Genomic DNA, 27,176 nt, shown 5'->3' with positions numbered 1-27,176 from the left:
AAGGGCCTTTGGTCACTGCTGTTTCCTCACTGCTGGTGCCAAGGGGCAGATGGAGACCCGGAGGGTGAGTGACAAAGCCGCTGCTCTCCTTGTGCCAAGCCCAGCAGCGACCTGGGTGGGCCTGGGCTGTGCCTCGGGGAACAGTTCCCTTTGGGATCTGCAAGGGATTAACTGTTGGCTGTTCCAGAGCTGGCAGCAGCTGTGGTGCTTGCCCTGGGAACAGGCCTGGGAGGGAATGGGGGGCTCCTGGCTATCCCAGAGCGCAGCCACATCTCCTCCACTCTCCTTGTCCCACTGGAGGCCGTGGGCACAAACAAGGGAGCAGCTTTTCATTGCCTTCCCCTCACCCAAATTACAGCGCAGCCTCAGCGCTTCCCAGAGTCAAGAATGAGTTTCTCCCTGACATCTCCAAAATGATCCCCAGTAGCCCAGAGGAGGTCACAAGGATGATAGGAAGATGCTGCAAGGGCTGGAGCACCTGTGCCAAGGGAAAAGGATGCAAGAGTTGGGGTTGTCCTGGCTAGAGAAGGTTCCAGGGTGACCTTAGAGTCCCTTCCAATGCATGAAAGGGCTGCAAGAGAGCTGGAGAGAGACTTAAGCCAGGGGCCTGCAGGGACAAGACAAGGCTTCCCAGCCAGACATGGCAAGGATGGATGGGATATTGGGAGGGGATTCTGCCCTCTGAGGGTGCTGAGGCCCTGGCACAGGTTGCCCAGAGAAGCTGTGGCTGCCCCTGGATCCCTGGCAATGTTCATGGCCAGGTTGGATTGGGCTCTGGGCAGCTCCCCTTCTGGTGTTCTTAGAAGTGATCAGACACCTTGCAGCATGTTGGTTTGCACTGCTCTCAAATTACTGGGCTGAAAATATTGCCAAGAAGGGGAGGAGGAGCTCAGCTGGAAGTGCTGTGCTCTGGGACAGGCTGGGAAGCACTTAGAGGCAACTGCCTCAGGGGCAGCCATGCAGTCTGAGTGTGCTCTTGCCTGTGCACTTGCAGGGAGCTCGAGGGCTTTCTCACCAGGGACGTTCCTCCAGAGCCCCTCAGGTGAGTAAACTGTGCTGAGCTGGCTGGCCTTTTGAAACTGGTTCTCCATGAATGGACACTGGTTCTTGTGGGATCAGAGGAGGCATCTCAGTGCTACTTTGGAACAGGAACAGAATACCTGACTAACAGCTGGATGTGGCCTTTCAGGTGCTGGTAGACGGCGGTGACAGCATGGCCAATTCCATCATCTGCACCGACAATCCTGGGAACATCCTCTCAACTCTGACATCCACTGATGAACAGCATCCCTTTGAATTGGCTCGGGAAGCTACAGAGAATTGTGAGCGCATGTGGCAACAGTTTGATCAAGTAGAGGAGAGAACCCAGAGGATCAGAAGCCAATACCAGCTCATAGACTCTCTGTTAGCAGAAATCAGAAGGTGAGCATTTCCTCCTCCTCCTCCTCCTCCTCCTGCATTCCAGAGGCAATCTGCTTCCAGGTCTGGGAGGTCAGAGGTGTCCTGGGTGAAGAAATCACCTGCCTACCATGTGTAGGCCTCAGTGTGGCTCTCGAGCATTGTCCTGTCTGGGTTTTTCATGCTCTACTGGGACTCCCAAGGCTGTCTGCAAGATGCAGAGACATGTTGGAATAGAAGACTCCTTCTTCTCGCCGTGCTGCTTCCTTGAATTCTGTTCTTTGCGTGCCCCTGCCCAGCCACTGCTTGTCACTGAAGGAAGGAAAAATCCTGCCTTCCTTTCCCTTTGCCTCTGGAGGTTTCCTTGGGAGGGAAAGAGCAAGGTCTTCCTTAGCCTACTGCCCCCAGCTCCATCCTGGAGTGCTGAAAATGGCATTGCTGACTCTACAGACCTCTTGCTTCTTCTGACTGGGCCTTGTCTCCGCAGTGACTGTGCAAAGTTTGAGAAGCCCAAGGAAATGCTGCTGCAATGCACTGGAATCCTGGAGACAGGAGCCTTTTGTCTGCAGCAGCAGAACACCAAGCAGCAGAAGGAAGCGTCAGCCCAGGCAGAAGAGGCAGAGCAGCAGGACTGGATGGAGGTTGGTTTTGGAAATGAGATGGTTTTCCCTTGAAAACTCGTCTTGCCCCTTCTTGTACAGTGGAGGACTTGGCTGCACTCGAGGGAGAAGGGCCATCCTTGCAGAGGCAGCTGGAAGTCAAGAGGCAGACTTTGGAGGAATTGCAGCTTCAGAGGGATGTGCTGGAGCAAGGGAGGGATGATGGTAGCAGGGCTCTGAACACCTTATTGCTAGGCAGCACCTGTGGCAGTGGGAGTTGTGGCAGCCAGATCAGCCACATGCTCTTTCTGGCACTAGAAGACAGGCACACTGCTGTGCACACCTGGCTCAAGAGGGCACACGCATTTCTTAGTCAGGGATATGCATGTTCATCAGCAAAGTGTGGCATGCTTCTGCAAAATGTGTTGCTTTGGGCAGCCACAGAGCCTCTAAAAGAGGGAAGGGAGCTGGGGAAACTTTGAGGCCAGAGCACAGGTGCTCCTTGTCCTCTGGCTGCCTGTGAGGTGGCACTGGCTGGCTCTGCACAGGACTCCTGAGGAAGGGCTCCAGCTGTACCTTGTCCCACTTGCAGGTTTCCCAGGAGCAAGAGTCATCGAGCTGGTGTCTGGAGCAGCTGAGCCAGGAATCCTCTGGCCAAGGGCATGAAGTGGCCCAGGCGTGGCGAGAGGAGGAGCTGCTGGCCCAGAAGGCTGACCTTGAGGGCCGACTGGCAGCCACCGAGTGGCTCCGACAAGACCTTGCCAGGCAGCTGGAGGAGACCAGGTAAAGGCAGGGAGTTGAAACTTTTCAGATGATTTTACATTCCATGGACACAAAATGGAAGAGTCTCAAGGAAAAAAAAAAAAAAAGCCACCATGTGAGGGTCATTTTTCTGGCACCAAAACCAGCAAAGCTCTCGTGAGCATTGGGCTCCTGTTTGTGCCACCGAGCACACTCCTGTGGGATGTCAAAAGCAATCCAGCCAGCCCTGAACTGAGGAGTAGTTGAACCATGCAGATGCTGAGTGAAACCTCAAGTTTCTCTTGGGTTTGCTTCCTCCTTCTGGGCATTGAACATCCCTCCTTCCTTTCCGAGTCACTTGACATGATCCTGACCTTCAGACCAGGAGGCTTCATCTTCAGCATTCCAGGCTCTTACCTTGGCATGTTGGGAATAGCACGCTGCCATTCAGGGTGAAGCCAGAGGCTCCTGCTGACCATCTTGAGGCATTTCTGCTTCCAAGCACACCCTTGAGAAGTGTGGGACAGGATGTAGAGCTGGTCAGAGAGCAGCAGGGAAAGCTCTCTGGAATTCTCAACAGCCTCTGGACATTCTTGCTGATGGTTGATGGGCACCCAGCTGCCAAACCTGCCAAGGTTCCTTTGGATGGTCCCTCTCACTGTGCAAGGAAGGACAAGTCCCTTGGGCTACTGCCTGCTTGTTCAGCAACACTCAAATAAAGGCAGCAAGTCTACTCCTGGACCTTGCAAGAGTTGAAACTGCAGTCTCTGCATTCAGGTAGTTGCAATTTGGACCAAAGGCTGTTCTGATTATTTACAAGTGCTGCCATGACCATGAGATTTTACTGTATCTGCAAAGTAGTTCTGAAGCCTCGTTAAATACCGGGTGTCTGGAAGATGATGTACCTTTATGTCCATTATCAAGAGCATTAAAACGTCAGGAGTCAGCCAGGACAAGAGTCTGTTCTGTCCCCCTGCAGAGCAGCTTGGAAGTGCTGATGAGAGAAGGGCTGTGAGCAGGGGCTGGGCTTTTGCTTGTTGCTCCAGCCTGTTTGGGCACAGCTACCCAGAGTCATAGGTCAGGAGCAGCAAGTGAAGGTTTGGCTGTTGAGGCCAAGTTGGGCTGGGCTGCCTGTGCTAGGGCAGGCCATAAGGAAGGCCTGGGCAGTCCCTCAGAGGCCCTGCTCTGCTCTGGAAATGGCCCAGATGTGCCTTCTCTGGACGAGTTTCCGGCTGACCCATTTTCCATCCTCAGGCATGGGGATCTTGAGCCACGTCGTCCTGGAATAACCGGCTGTGGGTGTCTGGAGCAAGCAACTCATGTCTGTCCATCTTTGCAACTTGTAGGTCAGCAAAGGAGAGCCTGCAATCCAGGCTGTTTGCTGCTCAGCTGCAGATGGCTCAGCTGCAGATGACCTGGAAGCGTGTGGAGGCAGAGCTGCAAGGGGAGCTGCAGGGAGCTCGCAGAGAAGCCCAGGCAGCGCAGAGGAGGCACAAGGAAGAGCTACAAGGCCTCAAAGAGGAAATGCATCTCCTCCTTGAGCAGAGGGAGGCTCTACAAAAGCAGGTGAGTGAAAGAGCAGTGGCACTGCAGTCATGCAGCGAGGGGTCTGTGGCCTTCGTGCTTTTCCATGGCAGAGCAGCAGCTGCTGGGGTGAGCCCTGGGGCTGTCTCGTGCTCTGGGGGCTCCATGGCAGCTGCTCTGAAGGACACTCAGGGCTCTGCTGAATGTCAGCTGCTGCTCTGGACAGCTGGGCTAGTCCTCTGTGCTGCTGGCCAGCAAGCAGCAGCATGGATTCCTGCTGGCCTCTTCTTGCTAGCCTTGCTTTGGCAGGTGCTTTCTCAGGTGCCCTTGCTGGTGGGCCACTTAGAGACTGAAACAAGTTGTCCATGTCCTTTGTGCATCTGGTGCTCTCAGGACAGGGAGGAGTGGAAAGTTGTCCTTTACCTTTGCTCACAGCCTGTGCTGTGGCTGAGTGTGAGAAGCTGTGGCTGTAGCCTCTGACTGCTTTGTTCTGTTTGACTGGAGGTGGCAGAGTTGACATCTCAGCTGGCAGCCTCCCGAGAGTGCCAGGAAAGGACTGCGCAGAGAGCCCAGCAAGAGGGGATGGAGGCCCAGGAAGAGTCCAGGCAGAAGCTGTTGGAGATTGAGCAGATCCAGAAGATGCTGGAGGAGGCAGAACATCAGAACAAGGAGCTTCAAATGCATCTGGACTATCTGGAGAGGGGATGGATTCAATGTGAAGAAATGGCAGAGCAAAATTCAGACTTGCAGGCTTCCGTCAATGCCCTAGAGAGGGAAAAGGCCAGGTAAATGAAAGCCTGTGAGACTCTGCATTGTGGTGAATGGATTCCCTCTTTGCCATCATTGCACCTGCCAGGGGCTCTGGCAGCAGTTCCTAAGTGGCAGATTCTGAACTCTCCATGTAGACACTTCTCATTGTCTGGATGTTGAGTTTCATTTTCTTTCCTTTAAAGCCTTCCGATAGAGTTTTTCTGAAGATAAAGGCTTTGGGGGTAGCCCTTTCCCTCTAGGGGTCATGGTGTTGTTAGGTGGATGTGTTGACACTGCCCGAGGTGCACTGTAAGGAAGGAGCTGCATACATCCATCAGCTCCACCTTGGGGCCTGTAACTTGAAGCCTTTGGGGTCTGGATCAGCCTGGCATCTGATGCTTTTTCTGGGCAGAACCATCTTAAGGCCCTGAGTGCTGCTCTAGGCCAGCTTGGCCTTGGAGGCAGCCCAGAAACAAGAATGTCTCTGTTGCATGGTTCCTCATCAAATGTCCCCCACTGCCTGCAGGGGGTCAAGCAGGGTCCCTGCCACCCTGCACAGTCACAGGCATTTCTGACTGTGCAAAGAATGCAAGAAACAGGACCAAGCTATGGGGGGCTCCTGAAGCCAATCAAGTCCTGCCAGGCTTCAGTGCCACAGGATTCTTCCTCCAAGAAGAAGACAAAGCAAAGGCAGGGCACTCCTGCTCTCCTGGAGCCTTCTGCATCTTCCATCAGGTTGTGCTGTAAGCCTCAGTTGCCCCTTTGGCCTTTGTTTCTCCAGCTGAAAGTAGGATGGGTGCTGGTAAATCTTTGGGAACTTGCCAGAGATGCCCTGGCTCTAGGGTGCTGCTCCTCCTCCTACCTGGATGTGTAAGATGGGGGAAGGAAATGTCTCTTCCATGCTGACCAAACCTCCCTGCTTTGGAGCCTGGTTAGTCAGAAGAAAATTGTTCCTCTCCCCTAATGTCTTCATTGCAAGACTTTGTTAGGTTTGTATTCACATTCCCATCTCAAGAAGAAGGTAGGGCATGGAGGCAGGAACTCGCTGTTCCTTCTGGGACAAAAGCAGAGCAGGCACATGCTGGGCTGGGACTGCAGAGGGAACAAACAGCCAAGTTGTTGAGAGAAACCTCATCAGGCAGAGCAGTTTTTCCCTGAGGTGGTGCAAGTCCTGAGAGTTGCTAAAATGTGCTATCCTTTAGTAATGAGTTGCTTGCTTCCCTTCTAGGCTGATTCTGTCTCTGGAGGAAAAGAATGTGTGCCTCAGAATGCTGGAAGAACAGAACCTGGCACTGAACAATCAGGTGTCTCAGTGTCAATCTGCTCTTCAGCAGGCCAAACAGCTCTCCTCAAACCGCGCTGGACAACTGCGGGAGCTCAACACACAGGTAAGCTGTGCAGTGGCATCCTCTTCTCCAGGGACACACAACAGCACCTTTGCCTTGCAGGCCCCAGCCTCTTTCCCCTGCCAGCAGCATCCACAGCTGCCGTGTTCTGCCCAGGGCTGCTGCTGCACCCTGAGGCTGAGCCTGGATCTGGTGTCTGCTGCAGAAGTTTTCCCCCCCCATCCTCTCCCGGGTCCCAGCAGGCAATTTGGGAGGAGAAGCAGCAGCAGACTCCTCTGGAGCTTCTCTGTCCCTCTGTTGGCAGTGTTGTCGCAGACAGAGTTGGTGCCTGTGCCAGGCACTGAGCAATGTGGGGACACAGAGGTGGCTGTGGCAGGCTGGGCAGGACACTTCCAGCACAGCCAGTTCAGCCGCTGTTCAGAGCTGCAGCCCAAGGATGCCCATTGCCTCCCTTTCCCTGTTTTCTCTCCATTTGCCTCCATTGCAATCTTTCCTTCTGTGCCTTCTGGTTTTGGCTTGAAGTAATTTCTTCTTTGTGGCTCTCCCTGCGGCCCACTCTGCTGCCTCAGGAGCAGCCCTGTCCCTGAGGCTCTGTGCATCCATCTTCCAGATCCGGGCCCTGCAGGACGCAGTGCTGCAGATGGAGGCTTCCCAGGCAACTCAACAGAAGCAGCTGCTGAAGGAGCTGGAGGAGTCTCGAGCAGGAGAACGCTCTTTGAGGGACTCTGTGCACGTGCTGCAGGCTGAGGTGTCTGAGCTGCGTGTGAGGCTCCAGAGCTCTGATGACAAAGCTCTTGCCTTGGCCATACAGTGTGAGGCTGTGGAGCTGGAGCTGAGGAAGGCACAGGCTCAGAGAGACAACCTCAGAGCCCGCAACCTGGAGCTGCAGAAGGAGTGGGAGGAAATTGAGCAAGGTACAGCTTCTCCTCTGCCACTCACTGCCCCATGCTGTCTCACCAGCTAAGGAGCTGTAGCTGGATGCCTCAGCTCCATTCCCCCAAACTCCAGGCCCTACCAGAGCCTCCAGGCTATTGGCCTCTCTGGAGCAGGGCTGCACAGGCATCCCCTGTGCTTTGTCTCTCTTGAGTTGCTCACTCTGCACAAGGCCAAGAACAAACACACTCTCCTATCCCTCTGAACCCTTGCCCCTTTCATTCCTGCCTTTTTCTGTGCCTGGAAGTTTCCTTCATTTCTGTCAGCTTTGGAGCCTTTGTGGGCTTAGGCCTGGCAACCACAGGCGGGTAGAGAAGACAGTGCTCTTGTCTCTGCAGGATGCACATCAGTTTGCTTTGCTTTTCCCCTTCCCATTTTCCCTTTCCTTTGCCCTCCCCTGCTGCAGATTGCATGCAGGCAGAAGCCAAGCACATCTGTCACCAAATTGCCCTGGAGAAAGAGGCCACTGAAAGGCAGGAAGAGGCTGTGGCTCTTCGACAGGAGGTGGCATCTCTGAGGAGAAAATTGGAAAAGCTGGAGAAGGAAAGGATTTGCTGGTGAGATTGGCAGTTGGTTCTAAGGTGGAGCTTCCTCAGCACACGACACCTGTTCCTGCCCCTCTTCTTCCAGTAGATCAAAGTTGTCCCCTTCAGGCCAATTCCTAATTATCTCCAAGACCCAACAGCAATTTGTGTATCCAATACTGGAGTACTGTGTGATGAGGGCAATCCATTTGCACCTGTGCCATGTGTTGCTGTACCTGGACAGCCCACAGGAGTCCCTGTGGCTGGCAGCCATCAGGTTCATCTAGGAGCCACGAGCCTGGGCTTCCCCTGCCCCAGCCTGCCCCGCCCTGCCCAACCCAACCCCTCCCTGCCGCACCCAGCTCCACCCAACGCTGGCCTGCCACACCAAACCCCACTCCTCCCTTCCCTACCCCACCTTGTCCCACCCCATCCCAGCCCCACTCCGGCCCATCCCAGGCCTGCCCTACCATGCCCCGCTCTGCCTCCCCCAGCCGTGCCCTGCCCTGTCAAACCCTGTCCCACCCTGCCCTGCTCTGCCCTGCTCCGCCCAAGCCTGTTCCTCCTCACCCCGCCGCAGCTCGGCCCCCGCCCCGGCCCCGGCTGCTGCCCCGGCAGCGCCATCCGTGCCCGGCGCCGTGGAGCCCCGCCTGGCCTCGGCGCTGCTGCCGCCCTCTGGCAGCCGTGCCCTTGGGCGGCAGCGTGCGGCAAGGGCCCGGCCCGAGCCCTGCCGGGGCCAGGAGGCCGTGTGGCCACAGGGCTGGCAGCGCTGCTGGGCTGGCAGGGAGCTGTGCCGCTGGCGCCCTGACAGGCTCTGTGTTCTCAGGGATGGCCGGGCGGCACCTCAGGGGCTGCAAGCGACAGCTCCGCCACATCTGTCAGGGTGAGTGAGGCCAGCGGGCTGCCAGCCCCGGCTGCCGGGGGCAGCTGCAATCCCTGCCCCGCTGCCCATGGCTCTGCTCCCTGTGCGCAGCAGGGCTGCCGTGGCTACAGCACACGCTCCCATTTCAGGCCCACGTGGGGCAATAGTGTCCGCTAGCTTCGGGCTCATCCCCTTGCTCCCTGCTCCCTCCTGGCCATGGCCAGAGCCGGCTGGCATGGCCCTGCCTCGGGGGTCTCCTCGGCTCCCCAAAGATCCGGGATCTGACCGTGCCTCTGTTCCTCTCTCTCACAGCCCTTGAAGACAAGGCAGAGGATATCAGCCCTGCCACCAGAAGCCTGGCTCTCAAAACAGCCTTTGTCCTCTGGGCCGTGGAGAGAGCTCCGGGCTCCATCTTGCAGAAGCTGCAAGATCAACGTCACAGGGCCCGCAAGAAACGGCCTTGTCCCTGGGGCCAGAGCTGGCTGTGCTGCTGGAGCTCTGAGGAGAGCTGATTTGAGAGGCTCTCTGTCTGCTGGGGCCTTCTGAGCTGGGGGGATTTTTCTTTTCTTTAAGATTGTTTTATTCCTTCTTTTTCTTTGTTCTTTAGGATATAAATATAGAATGTGTTCTAATAGCCAGACTCCCAGGAGCTCTCTTTGGTGCCCAGGGTCAACAGGGCACGGGGGAAGAGGGGAAAAGGGGTCCTTGTGCCAAGCGAGCAGCCCTGGTTTGTGGAGTGGGGAAGGAGAAATGGCCAGAAGCCCCTTGGCCTTGGGTGGTTCTGCTGAAGCCTTTGTGCTGGTGACAGAGCGGCCGGGCAGGGGCCGGAGCTGCAGGGGTCCCTGCTGGACCGGTGCCTGGAGATGGCCACAAGCCCTCCTGCCCAGCCAGGAAGGGCCATGTGTGTCCTCCTGCCCGTGTCTTGCTGGCTGCATTGCTGACGCCTCTGAGGTGCCTCTCGATGCGGCTCCTCTGGAGCTCCCTCGGGCCTGCGCCGCTGCCGGGCAGCTTGGCCGGGCTGGGGGAGATCCTGAGGGGACGATGGGGCACTGGGAGGCCGTGAAGGGATGAGGTGCTGCGGAGGCCCTGACGGGACAAGGAGCTGGGAAGGCACGAGGGCCCTGTGGGAGGGAGTGGCTGGCAGGAGGCTCCAAAGGGACAGGAGGCCCCTGAGGGGCCGGGCTGCTGGGAAGCCCTGAGGAATTGGGTGTCAGCCTTGTTCCTGAGAGCCGGGCGCTCCCCCAGAGAGGCTCCCACGCCTGGGGCAGAAGCCCTGGTGGCTGGGCCTCAGCAGGAGGGTGGGGACCCCCCGAGGTGTCCAGACTGGCCTGGCTGGGGACAAGGAGGGCAAGGGGGCCCTGCCGGGGCACGGTCACTGCTTGCTGCCAGGGCAGTGGGCAGAGCAGGGCTGGCGGCCAGCCCAGGCCCCCGCGGCTGCCCAGGCCATGGTGCTGAGGATGAGGCCCTGCTGACACAGAGCTCTGGGCCCACAGAGCTTCTGCCTCTGTGGCCAGGGCGGCGATGTCTCCTCAAGCAGGGCTGCTGAGTCGCTGCTGCCAAAGCGGCTGTGGACACCACAGAAACAGCACCAGAGCGCACACAGGAACAGCAGCACCCCCAACGCCGGCACCTGCTCCAGGAGGCGTCTGCACCAGCCGCCATTCCAAAGGGGCCATACTCTGGGCACTATTGCGTGTGATTTAGCAAAAGGCTTCAACGCACCCGGCCACAATGGATTTCCCTTGGCTTGCCAGCCTCACGGCAATGCTTGGCAGCTGCTGCTGCAGCCTGTGCCCCTGACTACAGTGACTGTGCTTGAGGGCAGACTCGTCTTCCACTGGCAGGCGTCCCAAGGCAGCGGCATTGATGCCATCATGAGAGGGAAATGAGGCTGCACAGAAGCTGCCGTCCCTCTCCTTTTTGCAGGCACCTTAAAAACACCCGCATGAACTTCTAGAGCAAATCTTGGACTGGTCTGGAACAAAGGAAGCAGCAGCAGGCGCTGAAGAAAGGCAGGCACTTGTGGCCAACATTCAGGTCTGAAGGGAAAAACTTTGGTGTCTGCTGAGGACATGGCTCGCTTCACAAGCTCAGGCTTTGCTGCTGGAAGATCCTGCTTTGCTGTTGCTGGAGCCCGTTCCCTACCAATGCAGGGGCTTCCATCGTTCCCGGATCAAGTCTGGTGGACCTGTGGGCAACAAGTCTGTCCCGAGTGCATCTGACAGCAGAAAAGAGCAGGACATGGCTGCTTCCAGCACTTGTCTTGGCCGTCCTTCAGGGGGCTGGCAGCATCATCAGAGACACAGAACAGCTTCTCCGCCCAGAGTTATCCCTATCCTCTGCACTTCCCCAGGTGTCTGTCTTGATGTTCACCAGGGACCTCCCTGTTTGTGGCCGTCCTTTGCCATGCTCAGCAGGCAGCCAGTTGTGTTTGCATGTGAGCTGCCACAGGAAGACACACAGTAAGTGGAGCATTGAATAGCAGAGGCTGGGCCAATTCTTTCTCTTTCTGAGTGCAAGAAAGACAGAAAAGCACACGGAAACATGACAGTGTTTTGGTGGAGTCTCTTTCTCCTGTGAAATTCTGTAGCTACTGGTCTTTCTGTGTACTGCTAATCCCTTCCTTGAAAAGATCATTCCAGGATGGAGCAACATCATCTGACACGTACCAAGTGTTGCCACCAGTTGCTCCAGGTGCTCCTACCAAGAGCCCCTGTAGGGTGGAGCCCAGGCCCCAGTGCACAAAGTCGGCTTTGGCTGCCCTCTGGCAGAGAAGCCCTCTGGAGGCACAGGTCCCTGGGGCAGGAGATGGGCACCAGCGCTGCCAGGGGCTCAGGGGGACTCTGCTTTGGCAGGGACTCTGCCACACCTGCTGATATCAGGGCTCCCTGGGCCCCAAGGCTCAGAGCAGCATTTGTGTCCTGGCACACACATTCCTTGTCTCTGTCACACGGTCACACTTATCACCAGTGTCACTGAGTCCTGTTCAGACGATGTCTTTGCCTTTCAGAGTCACTTTGCATTGGCATGTGGGGCACTGATATGTAATACATTGTTTCCAAAATTTCTGCCGGACCCCTGTGGAACCAAACCCCCACCCCTCTGTTCACCTATCAGGGGTGCAGATGGGGAAAGTATTGTTATAAATACATATTATAATATTGGCTTTTTGCAAATATTAAGATGGATTCTATATGTATATTAGAGTAACTTTGCTATAAAAATATAGGAGTTTTTCTGTACCTTGACATAGTAGAGAAATAGGTGATATAGGATGCTTGTGTTAAACTGCCTGCTTGGTTGGGATAACATTCAATGAACATATGATGGAGACCCCTGCTGCTGACATGCCAATTATCAGCACCCTCTGTCTATAGAAAAATGGACCAAAGGCCAAACAGGAGGTGATAATAGGGGGGGACTAAAACCACAGCCATGAAATGCACATGCTCTGAAAAGGTGGATCCGAGGAGGAGCCATGCTAAACAATTCTTGGAACATGTAAACTAGTTTGGGGAAAAGTTTAAATATGCATGATTGGTTAAGACTATGCAGTAGACTGATGCAATCGAAAGGGTATGGAAAGGACATCTCTGAAATAGCAGGTGTGCTCTGGGCTGAAGGCCAAGCATCTGGATGAAAAAACTTGGCTATAGTCTCTTTGTCTCTTATTGTCCTTTATTCAACTTTTAAATTTTTACTGGAGACTGAACCTCATTTTTCACAGTGGGGATGTGTAAAATGGGGCTTGGGGTGCTCAAATGCCTCAAGAAAGCACCAAAAAAACCCAAGCACCACATTGTGGTAGGCCAGGGACAGGCGCTCGGAAGATTTCAGGCTGTAACGGAAAGTTACAGGAATCCTTCTACCCCCCTCCCCATAGATAAGGATCACCCTTGGAATGTAGCCAGACGTGTAGCCCCCCTAACCTATGCATGCCAGTAACTTTCCACTCCATACTAACCCTAGAAAGTATAGCCAAACCCCTGTCTGATGTAGAGAGACCCCTTAGTCCATAAATACCCTTAAGACCCCTCAATAAACGCCTTTAACCGTCCACCACATTGGTGTCAGCGTCCGTTATTGGCCACAAGGGATCCCACAAAGGAGATCGAAGTGCTGGACCCCTGAAACCAGGTCGCCGTGGCCTTCACAAGAAGGCAACATAGTGGTGTCGAAACCCGGGATCGGGACGAAGCGCCGAGTCCGGGCGACGGGAGTACTCCTGGCCAGGGGACAGCACTCAACGCCGGAACGGCCATAGCGAAGAAGGGGGACGCCCCAGAGACCCGCGATTCGTATGGAAGCGATAGCGAAGGTCGTAAGTTTGATACATATGCAATGGGGAATCAAATGTGAACTCAGGAATTTTAATCTCGCATTGACGAGACTCCTAGAGATTGGGGTCATTTCTCGACCCATAGATATATTACACTCTGGGGTGTGGCAGAAATGTACTGTCGCGCTAGCAGAGGACACAAAAGCCACAGGCAGCAGCAAAAGCCTGAAAGCGTGGGGGAAGGCAGAAGCCGCCCTACGCAAAGCATTAGAAGAACAGGAGACGTGGAACGTTGCGCGCTCCTGTTTGTTAATCGCGCCACAGCCGGGGGAGGGGGCGGTAACGCGAAACCCCCCTGGTGGCGACTCGATTGAGAGCGGGGAGACGGGGGGGCCGGGCGCATCTCATCCCTCCTCCAGCCCAAAGCCCCCGGAGCCCTCGGAGCCCCCGGGGGACCCCCTGACCCCTTCGGGGGACCCGCCGGGGCCCAGACCACCTCCGGAGCCCCCCGGGGTGCCCGCGGACCCCTCGCCCAACCCTTCCCCGCCGCTAGCCGACTCAGCGCAAGAAGCGGAGGGACTCGCACGGTCCTTTTGGGAGGGGCTGGCGGCAGAAGCCCGAAATATCGAGAGGGCAAGCGCGCGGGCGAGCGGCGGAGGGGATCCGCCGCCCTACCCGTTTGAATATGGCGCGGGTGGCCGGGGAGAGGGGTGGAGCCCGCCGGCTCGTGGCGGGAAGAACCCAGAACCGCGGCCAGCCGCGAACACGCATGCGCGGGAAACCAGCGCTGAGCCCATGCCCGGCCGAGAGCCGGGGGTCCCAGCAGACGCGCATGCGTGGGGGTGCGACAGAGGGCAGGCACTCACTCGGGAGCCGCGCCCACTGCTGCCACCATATATGGGAGAGATCCCTCCCTGCGGGAGGCAGGGCGAGCCCAGGGGGCGGCACCGCCAGCAACATCAGCACCGCCCCCGAGGGGAGGAGCGGGGCCGTAGCCGGACAAAACGGCAGCAGAGACCGGAAGTATATTGGCAGTCGACTTCCGACTCTGAAGGGAGCCACAGCTCCCCAGATCGCTCTGTGGAGCCCACCGAGTCCAGCAGCGACTCGGAAGCAGAAAAAACAGAATCAATGCGGTTTCGGACGAAACCAATTAAAAATTTTAACACAACCGGGAACCAGCCCCAATACGAACTCACCGACTGGGGTAAAATCAAAATCGAATGCGCGGAATGGGCACCCGCAGCATCGGTGCATGCCTTCCCGGTGAGAATTACGGGACCCCAGGGGAACCAGCAAAGAACGTATACTCCCGTTAATTCCAAAGACGTTCAGACAATAGTAAAAGCTATCTCAGAAAAAGGAATTAACTCAGGGGTGGTTTCCACTCTCGTGGATGGTCTTTTTAGCAATGATGATTTACTCCCTTTTCATATAGTGCAAATAAGCCGTATGCTTTTTGAGAGGGAGGGGACGTGCGGGATTCAGCCCCCTCCCGCTATGGATGCGAGACGGCCCATCTATGCCAACCCATAGTGGGGCAGGGGATCTTCATACCCTATGCTTCCACAGGCAAAAGCACACAGAAAGGGAGAAACATGACCTACCCCAAAACCCTTACCCACAAGGGTCACCGACGTCCTGACTGGCGATGAGGAAGCCTTCCAGATAGGCCAATCAGCCAGCTCAGGCTCGAACCCAATCCTTCGCATGTTAGAAGCTACCTTTTTATCCCTGAATGAATCTAACCCTAACCTAACCGATTCCTGCTGGCTTTGCTACGATGTTAAACCCCCCTTTTACGAAGGAGTCGCTTTAGATACCCCCTTTAGCTATTCCACAGCCGATGCCCCTCGCCAGTGCAGATGGGACACACCCCGCAAAGGAATTACCCTGAGTCAAGTCACAGGTCAGGGCAGATGCTTCGGCAATGCAACCCTAGCTAAGCGGAAAGGCGATGTCTGCACCGAAGTAGTTGAGCCCGACAGGAAGAATAACAAGTGGGTAGTCCCATCCACATCTGGGATGTGGGTTTGCCAGAGATCTGGAGTGAGCCCCTGTGTGTCTCTTGCCAAATTCGATAACTCTAACGACTTTTGTGTTCAAGTTCTGATCATCCCTAGGATCCTGTACCACTCAGACGAAGAGGTGTACCACCTTTCCGAAAATAACAACCGGCTCCACAAGAGAGAAATATTAACAGGTATAACTATCGCAATGCTGCTCGGCCTAGGAGCGGCTGGAACGGCAACAGGTGTCTCAGCCCTAGCAACTCAACACCAAGGACTGTCCCAGCTGCAGATGACCATCGATGAGGACCTGCAGAGGATCGAGAAATCCATTTCATTTCTAGAAAAGTCAGTCTCTTCACTCTCAGAAGTGGTCCTGCAGAACAGGCGAGGACTGGATCTCCTGTTCATGCAGCAAGGGGGCCTGTGTGCTGCCTTGAAAGAAGAATGCTGTTTTTACGCTGACCACACAGGAGTCGTTAGAGACTCCATGGCAGAACTCCGAAACAGACTGGCTCAGAGACAGAAAGACAGGGAAGCCCAACAGAACTGGTTCGAATCCTGGTTCAACCAATCACCATGGCTAACCACCCTGATTTCTACCCTAATAGGTCCATTGGCAATGCTGCTTTTAGCTATTACCTTCGGGCCATGTCTGCTGAACAAGCTAGTCTCATTCGTTCAGGCCCGCCTGGAACGGGCTAACATCCTGTTCCTGGGACAGCCACAATTCCTGTGAACTCAACAGGAGACGCTGCCAGTCACGAGAGACTTGCCTGGCAGAAACTTACTCAGGTTTCCCAAGACCCTTTTCCCTAATCAGATCTCAACTTCCTACCTCATTTTAGTGCCTATGTATAAGACTACCTCGTTCATTTGTGAAAGAGGGGGGGAAGTGTGGTAGGCCAGGGACAGGCGCTCGGAAGATTTCGGGCTGTAACGGAAAGTTACAGGAATCCTTCTACCCCCCTCCCCATAGATAAGGATCACCCTTGGAATGTAGCCAGACGTGTAGCCCCCCTAACCTATGCATGCCAGTAACTTTCCACTCCATACTAACCCTAGAAAGTATAGCCAAACCCCTGTCTGACGTAGAGAGACCCCTTAGTCCATAAATACCCTTAAGACCCCTCAATAAACGCCTTTAACCGTCCACCACATTGGTGTCAGCGTCCGTTATTGGCCACAAGGGATCCCACAAAGGAGATCGAAGTGCTGGACCCCTGAAACCAGGTCGCCGTGGCCTTCACAAGAAGGCAACACCACATTCCCCTCATGCCTGGGCTGCTGGTCCAGCAGCTCAAGTAGAAGAGTCCTCCAGGAGCTCAGGGAAGCAGCAGCCCTCGTGCTGAGGCACAGCCTGTGGAGAAAGGGGTCAGTGGCCCAAATGTGTGCTCTGGAAATCAGAGCTGGGTTCCTAAATCCTATTGGAAGTGTCTGTAATAGACCTGTGGTGGCTGAGGGATGTACGTGGGAAGGGTTTGGCAGTCTGGAAGTGGACTTGTTGGTGCTCTGAGCTCTGTTGTGTCTGGGAGCCTGTTCCTTTGCCCTTGCCCAAGGGCAGAGTGTTGGTGAGGGCTGGAGTTGGAGGCTGTGTCTGCCCCGAGAGCCGGTACCGTGGGGCTGCAGGTGCTCCTGCCAGCGTGGGCTTGTCTGAGCCGGGCCTTGTGCCTCTTTCAGGAGCTTGGATGGGAGTTGAGCCAGGGAGGGCCTCTCCAACAGCCCCTGGAATGCTGGGCTTTGGGCCCTGGAAGCCATCACAAAGGCCGTGGAACGTTGGGGGTATGACCCTGGCAAGTGTCACAAAGGCCATGGAATGCTGGGGGTTGGATCCTGGCAACAATCAACAGCTCCTGGCTATTGGGGTTTGGACCCTGGAGCTGTCAACAGCTCGTGAACTTTGGGGCTTGGACCTTGCAAAGGCCAACGGCACTTTGATTGGGTGCTAGTGACCCTGCAAAGGCCAAGAACCTTTGGAAATTGGTGTTTACATCCTGCAAAGGCCAAGGGCCTTTGGATATCTGGGTGTAGACCCTGCAAAGGCCAAGGGCCTTTGGTCACTGCTGTTTCCTCACTGCTGGTGCCAAGGGGCAGATGGAGACCGGGAGGGTGAGTGACAAAGCCGCTGCTCTCCTTGTGCCAAGCCCAGCAGCGACCTGGGTGGGCCTGGGCTGTGCCTCGGGGAACAGTTCCCTTTGGGATTTGCAAGGGATTAACTGTTGGCTGTTCCAGAGCTGGCAGCAGCTGGGGTGCTTGCCCTGGGGACAGGCCTGGGAGGGAATGGGGGGCTCCTGGCTATCCCAGAGCGCAGCCACATCTCCTCCACTCTCCTTGTCCCACTGGAGGCCGTGGGCACAAACAAGGGAGCAGCTTTTCATTGCCTTCCCCTCACCCAAATTACAGCGCAGCCTCAGCACTTCCCAGAGTCAAGAATGAGTTTCTCCCTGACATCTCCAAAATGATCCCCAGTAGCCCAGAGGAGGTCACAAGGATGATAGGAAGATGCTGCAAGGGCTGGAGCACCTGTGCCAAGGGAAAAGGATGCAAGAGTTGGGGTTGTCCTGGCTAGAGAAGGTTCCAGGGTGACCTTAGAGTCCCTTCCAATGCATGAAAGGGCTGCAAGAGAGCTGGAGAGGGACTTAAGCCAGGGGCCTGCAGGGACAAGACAAGGCTTCCCAGCCAGACATGGCAAGGATGGATGGGATATTGGGAGGGGATTCTGCCCTCTGAGGGTGCTGAGGCCGTGGCACAGGTTGCCCAGAGAAGCTGTGGCTGCCCCTGGATCCCTGGGAATGTTCATGGCCAGGTTGGATTGGGCTCTGGGCAGCTCCCCTTCTGGTGTTCTTAGAAGTGATCAGACACCTTGCAGCATGTTGGTTTGCACTGCTCTCAAACTCCTGGGCTGAAAATATTGCCAAGAAGGGGAGGAGGAGCTCAGCTGGAAGTGCTGTGCTCTGGGACAGGCTGGGAAGCACTTAGAGGCAACTGCCTCAGGGGCAGCCATGCAGTCTGAGTGTGCTCTTGCCTGTGCACTTGCAGGGAGCTCGAGGGCTTTCTCACCAGGGACGTTCCTCCAGAGCCCCTCAGGTGAGTAAACTGTGCTGAGCTGGCTGGCCTTTTGAAACTGGTTCTCCATGAATGGACATTGGTTCTTGTGGGATCAGAGGAGGCATCTCAGTGCTACTTTGGAACAGGAACAGAATACCTGACTAACAGCTGGATGTGGCCTTTCAGGTGCTGGTAGACGGCGGTGACAGCATGGCCAATTCCATCATCTGCACCGACAATCCTGGGAACATCCTCTCAACTCTGACATCCACTGATGAACAGCATCCCTTTGAACTGGCTCGGGAAGCTACAGAGAATTGTGAGCGCATGTGGCAACAGTTTGATCAAGTAGAGGAGAGAACCCAGAGGATCAGAAGCCAATACCAGCTCATAGACTCTCTGTTAGCAGAAATCAGAAGGTGAGCATTTCCTCCTCCTCCTCCTCCTCCTCCTGCATTCCAGAGGCAATCTGCTTCCAGGTCTGGGAGGTCAGAGGTGTCCTGGGTGAAGAAATCACCTGCCTACCATGTGTAGGCCTCAGTGTGGCTCTCGAGCATTGTCCTGTCTGGGTTTTTCATGCTCTACTGGGACTCCCAAGGCTGTCTGCAAGATGCAGAGCCACGTTGGAATAGAAGACTCCTTCTTCTCACCGTGCTGCTTCCTTGAATTCTGTTCTTTGCGTGCCCCTGCCCAGCCACTGCTTGTCACTGAAGGAAGGCAAAATCCTGCCTGCCTTTCCCTTTGCCTCTGGAGGTTTCCTTGGGAGGGAAAGAGCAAGGTCTTCCTTAGCCCACTGCCCCCAGCTCCATCCTGGAGTGCTGAAAATGGCATTGCTGACTCTACAGGCCTCTTGCTTCTTCTGACTGGGCCTTGTCTCCGCAGTGACTGTGCAAAGTTTGAGAAGCCCAAGGAAATGCTGCTGCAATGCACTGGAATCCTGGAGACAGGAGCCTTTTGTCTGCAGCAGCAGAACACCAAGCAGCAGAAGGAAGCGTCAGCCCAGGCAGAAGAGGCAGAGCAGCAGGACTGGATGGAGGTTGGTTTTGGAAATGAGATGGTTTTCCCTTGAAAAGTCGTCTTGCCCCTTCTTGTACAGTGGAGGACTTGGCTGCACTCGAGGGAGAAGGGCCATCCTTGCAGAGGCAGCTGGAAGTCAAGAGGCAGACTTTGGAGGAATTGCAGCTTCAGAGGGATGTGCTGGAGCAAGGGAGGGATGATGGTAGCAGGGCTCTGAACACCTTATTGCTAGGCAGCACCTGTGGCAGTGGGAGTTGTGGCAGCCAGATCAGCCACATGCTCTTTCTGGCACTAGAAGACAGGCACACTGCTGTGCACACCTGGCTCAAGAGGGCACACGCATTTCTTAGTCAGGGATATGCATGTTCATCAGCAAAGTGTGGCATGCTTCTGCAAAATGTGTTGCTTTGGGCAGCCACAGAGCCTCTAAAAGAGGGAAGGGAGCTGGGGAAACTTTGAGGCCAGAGCACAGGTGCTCCTTGTCCTCTGGCTGCCTGTGAGGTGGCACTGGCTGGCTCTGCACAGGACTCCTGAGGAAGGGCTCCAGCTGTACCTTGTCCCACTTGCAGGTTTCCCAGGAGCAAGAGTCATCGAGCTGGTGTCTGGAGCAGCTGAGCCAGGAATCCTCTGGCCAAGGGCATGAAGTGGCCCAGGTGTGGCGAGAGGAGGAGCTGCTGGCCCAGAAGGCTGACCTTGAGGGCCGACTGGCAGCCACCGAGTGGCTCCGACAAGACCTTGCCAGGCAGCTGGAGGAGACCAGGTAAAGGCAGGGAGTTGAAACTTTTCAGATATTTTTACATTCCATGGACACAATAAGGAAGAGTCTCAAGGAAAAAAAAAAAAAAGCCACCATGTGAGGGTCATTTTTCTGGCACCAAAAGCCAGCAAAGCTCTTGTGAGCCTTGGGCTCCTGTTTGTGCCACCGAGCACACTCCTGTGGGATGTCAAAAGCAATCCAGCCAGCCCTGAACTGAGGAGTAGTTAAACCATGCAGATGCTGAGTGAAACCTCAAGTTTCTCTTGGGTTTGGTTCCTCCTTCTGGGCATTGAACATCCCTCCTTCCTTTCCGAGTCACTTGACATGATCCTGACCTTCAGACCAGGAAGCTTCATCTTCAGCATTCCAGGCTCCTACCTTGGCATGTTGGGAGTAGCACGCTGCCATTCAGGGTGAAGCCAGAGACTCCTGCTGACCATCTTGAGGCATTTCTGCTTCCAAGCACACCCTTGAGAAGTGTGGGACAGGATGTAGAGCTGGTTAGAGAGCAGCAGGGAAAGCTCTCTGGAATTCTCAACAGCCTCTGGACATTCTTGCTGATGGTTGATGGGCACCCAGCTGCCAAACCTGCCAAGGTCCCTTTGGATGGTCCCTCTCACTGTGCAAGGAAGGACAAGTCCCTTGGGCTACTGCCTGCTTGTTCAGCAACACTCAAATAAAGGCAGCAAGTCTACTCCTGGACCTTGCAAGAGTTGAAACTGCAGTCTCTGCATTCAGGTAGTTGCAATTTGGACCAAAGGCTGTTCTGATTATTTACAAGTGCTGCCATGACCATGAGATTTTACTGTATCTGCAAAGTAGTTCTGAAGCCTCGTTAAATACCGGGTGTCTGGAAGATGATGTACCTTTATGTCCATTATCAAGAGCATTAAAACGTCAGGAGTCAGCCAGGACAAGAGTCTGTTCTGTCCCCCTGCAGAGCAGCTTGGAAGTGCTGATGAGAGAAGGGCTGTGAGCAGGGGCTGGGCTTTTGCTTGTTGCTCCAGCCTGTTTGGGAACAGCTACCCAGAGTCATAGGTCAGGAGCAGCAAGTGAAGGTTTGGCTGTTGAGGCCAAGTTGGGCTGGGCTGCCTGTGCTAGGGCAGGCCATAAGGAAGGCCTGGGCAGTCCCTCAGAGGCCCTGCTCTGCTCTGGAAATGGCCCAGATGTGCCTTCTCTGGACGAGTTTCCGGCTGACCCATTTTCCATCCTCAGGCATGGGGATCTTGAGCCACGTCGTCCTGGAATAACCGGCTGTGGGTGTCTGGAGCAAGCAACTCATGTCTGTCCATCTTTGCAACTTGTAGGTCAGCAAAGGAGAGCCTGCAATCCAGGCTGTTTGCTGCTCAGCAGCAGATGGCTCAGCTGCAGATGACCTGGAAGCGTGTGGAGGCAGAGCTGCAAGGGGAGCTGCAGGGAGCTCGCAGAGAAGCCCAGGCAGCGCAGAGGAGGCACAAGGAAGAGCTACAAGGCCTCAAAGAGGAAATGCATCTCCTCCTTGAGCAGAGGGAGGCTCTACAAAAGCAGGTGAGTGAAAGAGCAGTGGCTCTGCAGTCATGCAGCGAGGGGTCTGTGGCCTTCTTGCTTTTCCATGGCAGAGCAGCAGCTGCTGGGGTGAGCCCTGGGGCTGTCTTGTGCTCTGGGGGCTCCATGGCAGCTGCTCTGAAGGACACTCAGTGCTCTGCTGAATGTCAGCTGCTGCTCTGGACAGCTGGGCTAGTCCTCTGTGCTGCTGGCCAGCAAGCAGCAGCATGGATTCCTGCTGGCCTCTTCTTGCTAGCCTTGCTTTGGCAGGTGCTTCCTCAGGTGCCCTTGCGGGTGGGCCACTTAGAGACTGAAACAAGTTGCCCATATCCTTTGTGAATCTGGTGCTCTCAGGACAGGGAGGAGTGGAAAGTTGTCCTTTACCTTTGCTCACAGCCTGTGCTGTGGCTGAGTGTGAGAAGCTGTGGCTGTAGCCTCTGACTGCTTTGTTCTGTTTGACTGGAGGTGGCAGAGTTGACATCTCAGCTGGCAGCCTCGCGAGAGTGCCAGGAAAGGACTGCGCAGAGAGCCCAGCAAGAGGGGAGGGAGGCCCAGGAAGAGTCCAGGCAGAAGCTGTTGGAGATTGAGCAGATCCAGAAGATGCTGGAGGAGGCAGAACATCAGAACAAGGAGCTTCAAATGCATCTGGACTATCTGGAGAGGGGATGGATTCAATGTGAAGAAATGGCAGAGCAAAATTCAGACTTGCAGGCTTCTGTCAATGCCCTAGAGAAGGAAAAGGCCAGGTAAATGAAAGCCTGTGAGACTCTGCATTGTGGTGAATGGATTCCCTCTTTGCCATCATTGCACCTGCCAGGGGCTCTGGCAGCAGTTCCTAAGTGGCAGATTCTGAACTCTCCGTGCAGACACTTCTCATTGTCTGGATGTTGAGTTTCATTTTCTTTCCTTTAAAGCTTTCCGATAGAGTTTTTCTGAAGATAAAGGCTTTGGGGGTAGCCCTTTCCCTCTAGGGGTCATTGTGTTGTTAGGTGGGTGTGTTGACACTGCCCGAGGTGCACTGTAAGGAGCTGCATACATCCATCAGCTCCACCTTGGGGCCTGTAACTTGAAGCCTTTGGGGTCTGGATCAGCCTGGCATCTGATGCTTTTTCTGGGCAGAACCATCTTAAGGCCCTGAGTGCTGCTCTAGGCCAGCTTGGCCTTGGAGGCAGCCCAGAAACAAGAATGTCTCTGTTGCATGGTTCCTCATCAAATGTCCCCCGCTGCCTGCAGGGGGTCAAGCAGGGTCCCTGCCACCCTGCACAGTCACAGGCATTTCTGACTGTGCAAAGAATGCAAGAAACAGGACAACTTATGGGGGGCTCCTGCAGCCAATCAAGTCCTGCCAGGCTTCAGTGCCACAGGATTATTCCTCCAAGAAGAAGACAAAGCAAAGGCAGGGCACTCCTGCTCTCCTGGAGCCTTCTGCATCTTCCATCAGGTTGTGCTCCAAGTCTCAGTTGCCCCTTTGGCCTTTGTTTCTCCAGCTGAAAGTAGGATGGGTGCTGGTAAATCTTTGGGAACTTGCCAGAGATTCCCTGGCTCTAGGGTGCTGCTCCTCCTACCTGGATGTGTAAGATGGGGGAAGGAAATGTCTCTTCCATGCTGACCAAACCTCCCTGCTTTGGAGCCTGGTTAATCAGAAGAAAATTGTTCCTCTCCCCTAATGTCTTCATTGCAAGACTTTGTTAGGTTTGTATTCACATTCCCATCTCAGAAAGAAGGTAGGGCATGGAGGCAGGAACTCGCTGTTCCTTCTGGGACAAAAGCAGAGCAGGCACATGCTGGGCTGGGACTGCAGGGGGAACAAACAGCCAAGTTGTTGAGAGAAACCTCATCAGGCAGAGCAGTTTTTCCCTGAGGTGGTGCAAGTCCTGAGAGTTGCTAAAATGTGCTATCCTTTAGTAATGAGTTTGTTGCTTCCCTTCTAGGCTGATTCTGTCTCTGGAGGAAAAGGATGTGTGCCTCAGAATGCTGGAAGAACAGAACCTGGCACTGAACCATCAGGTGTCTCAGTGTCAATCTGCTCTTCAGCAGGCCAAACAGATCTCCTCAAACCGCGCTGGACAACTGCGGGAGCTCAACACACAGGTAAGCTGTGCAGTGGCATCCTCTTCTCCAGGGACACACAACAGCACCTTTGCCTTGAAGGCCCCAGCCTCTTTCCCCTGCCAGCAGCATCCACAGCTGCCGTGTTCTGCCCAGGGCTGCTGCTGCACCCTGAGGCTGAGCCTGGATCTGGTCTCTGCTGCAGAAGTTTTCCCCCCCCATCCTCTCCCGGGTCCCAGCAGGCAATTTGGGAGGAGAAGCAGCAGCAGACTCCTCTGGAGCTTCTCTGTCCCTCTGTTGGCAGTGTTGTCCCAGACAGAGTTGGTGCCTGTGCCAGGCACTGAGCAATGTGGGGACACAGAGGTGGCTGTGGCAGGCTGGGCAGGGCACTTCCAGCACAGCCAGTTCAGCCGCTGTTCAGAGCTGCAGCCCAAGGATGCCCATTGCCTCCCTTTCCCTGTTTTCTCTCCATTTGCCTCCATTGCAATCCTTGCTTCTGTGCCTTCTGGTTTTGCTTGATATAATTTCTTCTTTGTTGCACTCCCTGCGGCCCACTCTGCTGCCTCAGGAGCAGCCCTGTCCCTGAGGCTCTGTGCATCCATCTTCCAGATCCGGGCCCTGCAGGACGCAGTGCTGCAGATGGAGGCTTCCCAGGCAACTCAACAGAAGCAGCTGCTGAAGGAGCTGGAGGAGTCTCGAGCAGGAGAACGCTCTTTGAGGGACTCTGTGCACGTGCTGCAGGCTGAGGTGTCTGAGCTGCGTGTGAGGCTCCAGAGCTCTGATGACAAAGCTCTTGCCTTGGCCATACAGTGTGAGGCTGTGGAGCTGGAGCTGAGGAAGACACAAACTCAGAGAGACAACCTCAGAGCCCGCAACCTGGAGCTGCAGAAGGAGTGGGAGGAAATTGAGCAAGGTACAGCTTCTCCTCTCCCACTCACTGCCCCATGCTATCTCACCAGCTGAGGAGCTGTAGCTGGATGCCTCAGCTCCATTCCCCCAAACTCCAGGCCCTGCCAGAGCCTCCAGGCTATTGGCCTCTCTGGAGCAGGGCTGCACAGGCATCCCCTGTGCTTTGTCTCTCTTGAGTTGCTCACTCTGCACAAGGCCAAGAACAAACACACTCTCCTATCCCTCTGAACACTTGCTCCTTTCATTCCTGCCTTTTTCTGTGCCTGGAAGTTTCCTTCATTTCTGTCAGCTTTGGAGCCTTTGTGGGCTTAGGCCTGGCAATCACAGGCAGGTAGAGAAGACAGTGCTCTTGTCTCTGCAGGATGCACATCAGTTTGCTTTGCTTTTCCCCTTCCCGTTTTCCCTTTCCTTTGCCCTCCCCTGCTGCAGATTGTGTGGAGGCAGAAGCCAAGCACATCTGTCTCCAAATTGCCCTGGAGAAAGAGGCCACTGAAAGGCAGGAAGAGGCTGTGGCTCTTCGACAGGAGGTGGCATCTCTGAGGAGAAAATTGGAAAAGCTGGAGAAGGAAAGGAAGGATGTGCTGGTGAGATTGGCAGATGCCACAAAGGGCCATTTCCTAGCTATGTTTCGTCCTTGTGTTCATAGTTCTAAGGAGCAGCTTTTCCCAGTTTAACTTTTCTAATTGCAATCTTCTGAATAAGGAGGAGAAGATGTTGTAGTCATGGCAAAGCCAGTTAATGCTGAGGCTGCTGATTTTCCTCCATGCTGGGCTTCTGTGCCCTAGAAATGTCTTTACTTCTCAAGGTCCTCAGTGTCCCTACTGACATTGCATGGTTTGGGGAATTCCTGGTGTCCAAACCCATGTTCAGATTTCTAACTATCTGGATCTGGAAGGACAGGGGAGAGTCCCAAGTTTGCTGTTAATAGAAAGGTGTTTGGCCTTGGCCATGGGAGAGCAGCCAGTGGGGAGAGAGGAGAGGAAAGCCAAGTGCTGATCCCCAGCAGGACGTGTGCCTGCAAGGGGAGAACTGGTCCTGAGTGGCAGCAGAGAATGACAGACTGATCTGGCCATTGCTGCTCCCAGAGAGGGCAGTGGGGCTCTGGGGCATGGAGCCATGGGAACTCTACACAGGAGAGGTGGAAAAGCACTGCTGTCAGCCCAGCCCCAGGGAATGAAAGGCTGTGGCTGTTTGCTCTTTCCTTCCTCCCTGATGGAGAGCACATCCTCGTGGCACTGCCTGAATCCTGCTTAGCGGGCACTTGAAATCCTGGCTGCAGTTCTGGCAGCTCCTCCCCAAAGGAGCCCTGGAGTGGAGCTGCAGGAGGTCAGGCAAGGGCAGAAGGGAAGCTGGGACTGGCTGAGTGAGCTGGGAAAGATGCAGCATCAAGGGGAGCCCAGCAAAGCTCTGCAGCATCCTGAGAGGCTTACAGAGAGGGGCAGCCTGTGCCTGCCCCTGCAGCAGGAGTGCAGATCTGGTTTGAAAAGCAAAGTGAGGGAGAGAATCAGGGAGCCTTTTCCTCCCTGTTTTGGCAGCATGAACGGGAATTCTACCAGCAGCAGATGATACATTTGGAGAAGAAGAATGAATTGCATGCACTCAACATGCAAAGTCAGTAGGGATGATTGCAACCCTTGGACAGTAAGAAGGAAACCAAGCAGGAAGAGTTGAAGCATGGGGCTGCTGCTTTGAAAGATGGAAGAGGAAGCACTCTGATTGCTGCACTGACCAAGGGTAAAATTGCCACAGGGGCTCCGCAGAAACGCTTGGACTTCCTCAAGGAATAGACATGTATCCAGGCAGGCACTGGCATTGATCTTCAGGAGGAGAAGAGAAAGAGGCCTGAATTATCCACCGTGCGCGGAGAAGTGGTGAGCAGGTAAATTGGGCTTTGGCTGCCTCTGCAGAGCCTCAGGCTCCTCTGGAACTCTGCACCTTAGCTCAGGCAGTGCTTTGGAGACCTCTGCTTGTTGCCTTGCCTCTCCCTGTCCCTGCTGCAGCACACCCCTTTGTTTGTTCTCTCTCTTGTGGCAGCCCATGGCTTTCACAAGGGCACCTTCACTGTGCTGCCTCCCTCCCTGGCCCCGTGTCCCTGCACACACACACTGGCCTCTCTTGCACAGCCTCCAGCGAGAGCTTTTTGCCCCCAGTGTAGTCTGGTGCACTTCAGGGTCTCAGAGCAGGGATCTCCTTGCCTTGATGTCCAGAGGTCCTTTTGCTCCATGTTTGCTGACAGGTTTCTGTGACCCTCTCTCCCATCCAATGTGCAGGTAAATCCTGAAAGGAGAAGAATCAGAACTTTTAGGAGAGTGTTCCCCCCAGACTACTTTACCTTGCCTGTCCCCATATCTGCCCATCAGTATTTGTCAACTTTTGAAATAGAAAAGTCCTCCAGTATCTCAGAGGAGCAGCAGCCCTCATACTGAGGCACAGCCTGGGGAGAAAGGGGTCAGTGGCCCAAATGTGTGCTCTGGAAATCAGAGCTGGGTTCCTAAATCCCTCTGGAAGTCTTTGTAATAGACCTGTGGTGGCTGAGGGATGTATGTGGGAATGGATTGGCAGCCTTGAAGTGGACTTGTTGGTGCTCTGAGCTCTGTTGTGTCTGGGAGCCTGTTCCTTTGCCCTTGCCCAAGGGCAGAGTGTTGGTGAGGGCTGGAGTTGGAGGCTGTGTCTGCCCCGAGAGCCGGTACCGTGGGGCTGCAGGTGCTCCTGCCAGCGTGGGCTTGTCTGAGCCGGGCCTTGTGCCTCTTTCAGGTGGCCCTGCTGCAGTCACAGCTGGCCCAAGAGCGACAGCACCACCTGGAGAGCTGTGCAGGGAGCAGGCAGGAGACACAAGGTGCAGAAGGGACCTCCTTGCTTCCTGAACGTCTCAGAGAGGAGCCAGGCTCCAGCTGGATGCACTCTTAG

At 55.2% G+C, this 27,176-nt stretch overlaps 1 protein-coding gene across 1 annotated transcript; it reads left to right on the top strand.

Moving 5' to 3' along the window:
• The first annotated feature begins 49 nt into the window (after window positions 1–49).
• Window positions 50–27,176, top strand: LOC139604305 (centrosome-associated protein CEP250-like). The gene is made up of 21 exons (XM_071455430.1): window positions 50–64; window positions 995–1,042; window positions 1,190–1,422; window positions 1,886–2,039; window positions 2,590–2,780; window positions 4,085–4,304; window positions 4,767–5,047; window positions 6,241–6,400; window positions 6,969–7,272; window positions 7,698–7,795; window positions 13,281–14,222; window positions 18,005–18,052; window positions 18,200–18,432; window positions 18,896–19,049; window positions 19,600–19,790; window positions 21,095–21,314; window positions 21,777–22,057; window positions 23,243–23,402; window positions 23,970–24,273; window positions 24,699–24,853; window positions 27,024–27,176. The coding sequence occupies exons 1-21, from the start codon at window positions 50–52 to the stop codon at window positions 27,174–27,176; spliced, it is 4,545 nt and encodes a 1,514-aa protein (XP_071311531.1).

Source organism: Agelaius tricolor, unplaced genomic scaffold (assembly GCF_023055355.1).
Source record: "Agelaius tricolor isolate 1412-34295 unplaced genomic scaffold, bAgeTri1.0.p SCAF_49, whole genome shotgun sequence".
Taxonomy (NCBI): domain Eukaryota; kingdom Metazoa; phylum Chordata; class Aves; order Passeriformes; family Icteridae; genus Agelaius; species Agelaius tricolor.
The sequence above is the reverse complement of the archived record's forward strand: the minus strand, read 5'-3'. Positions and strand labels throughout refer to the sequence as shown.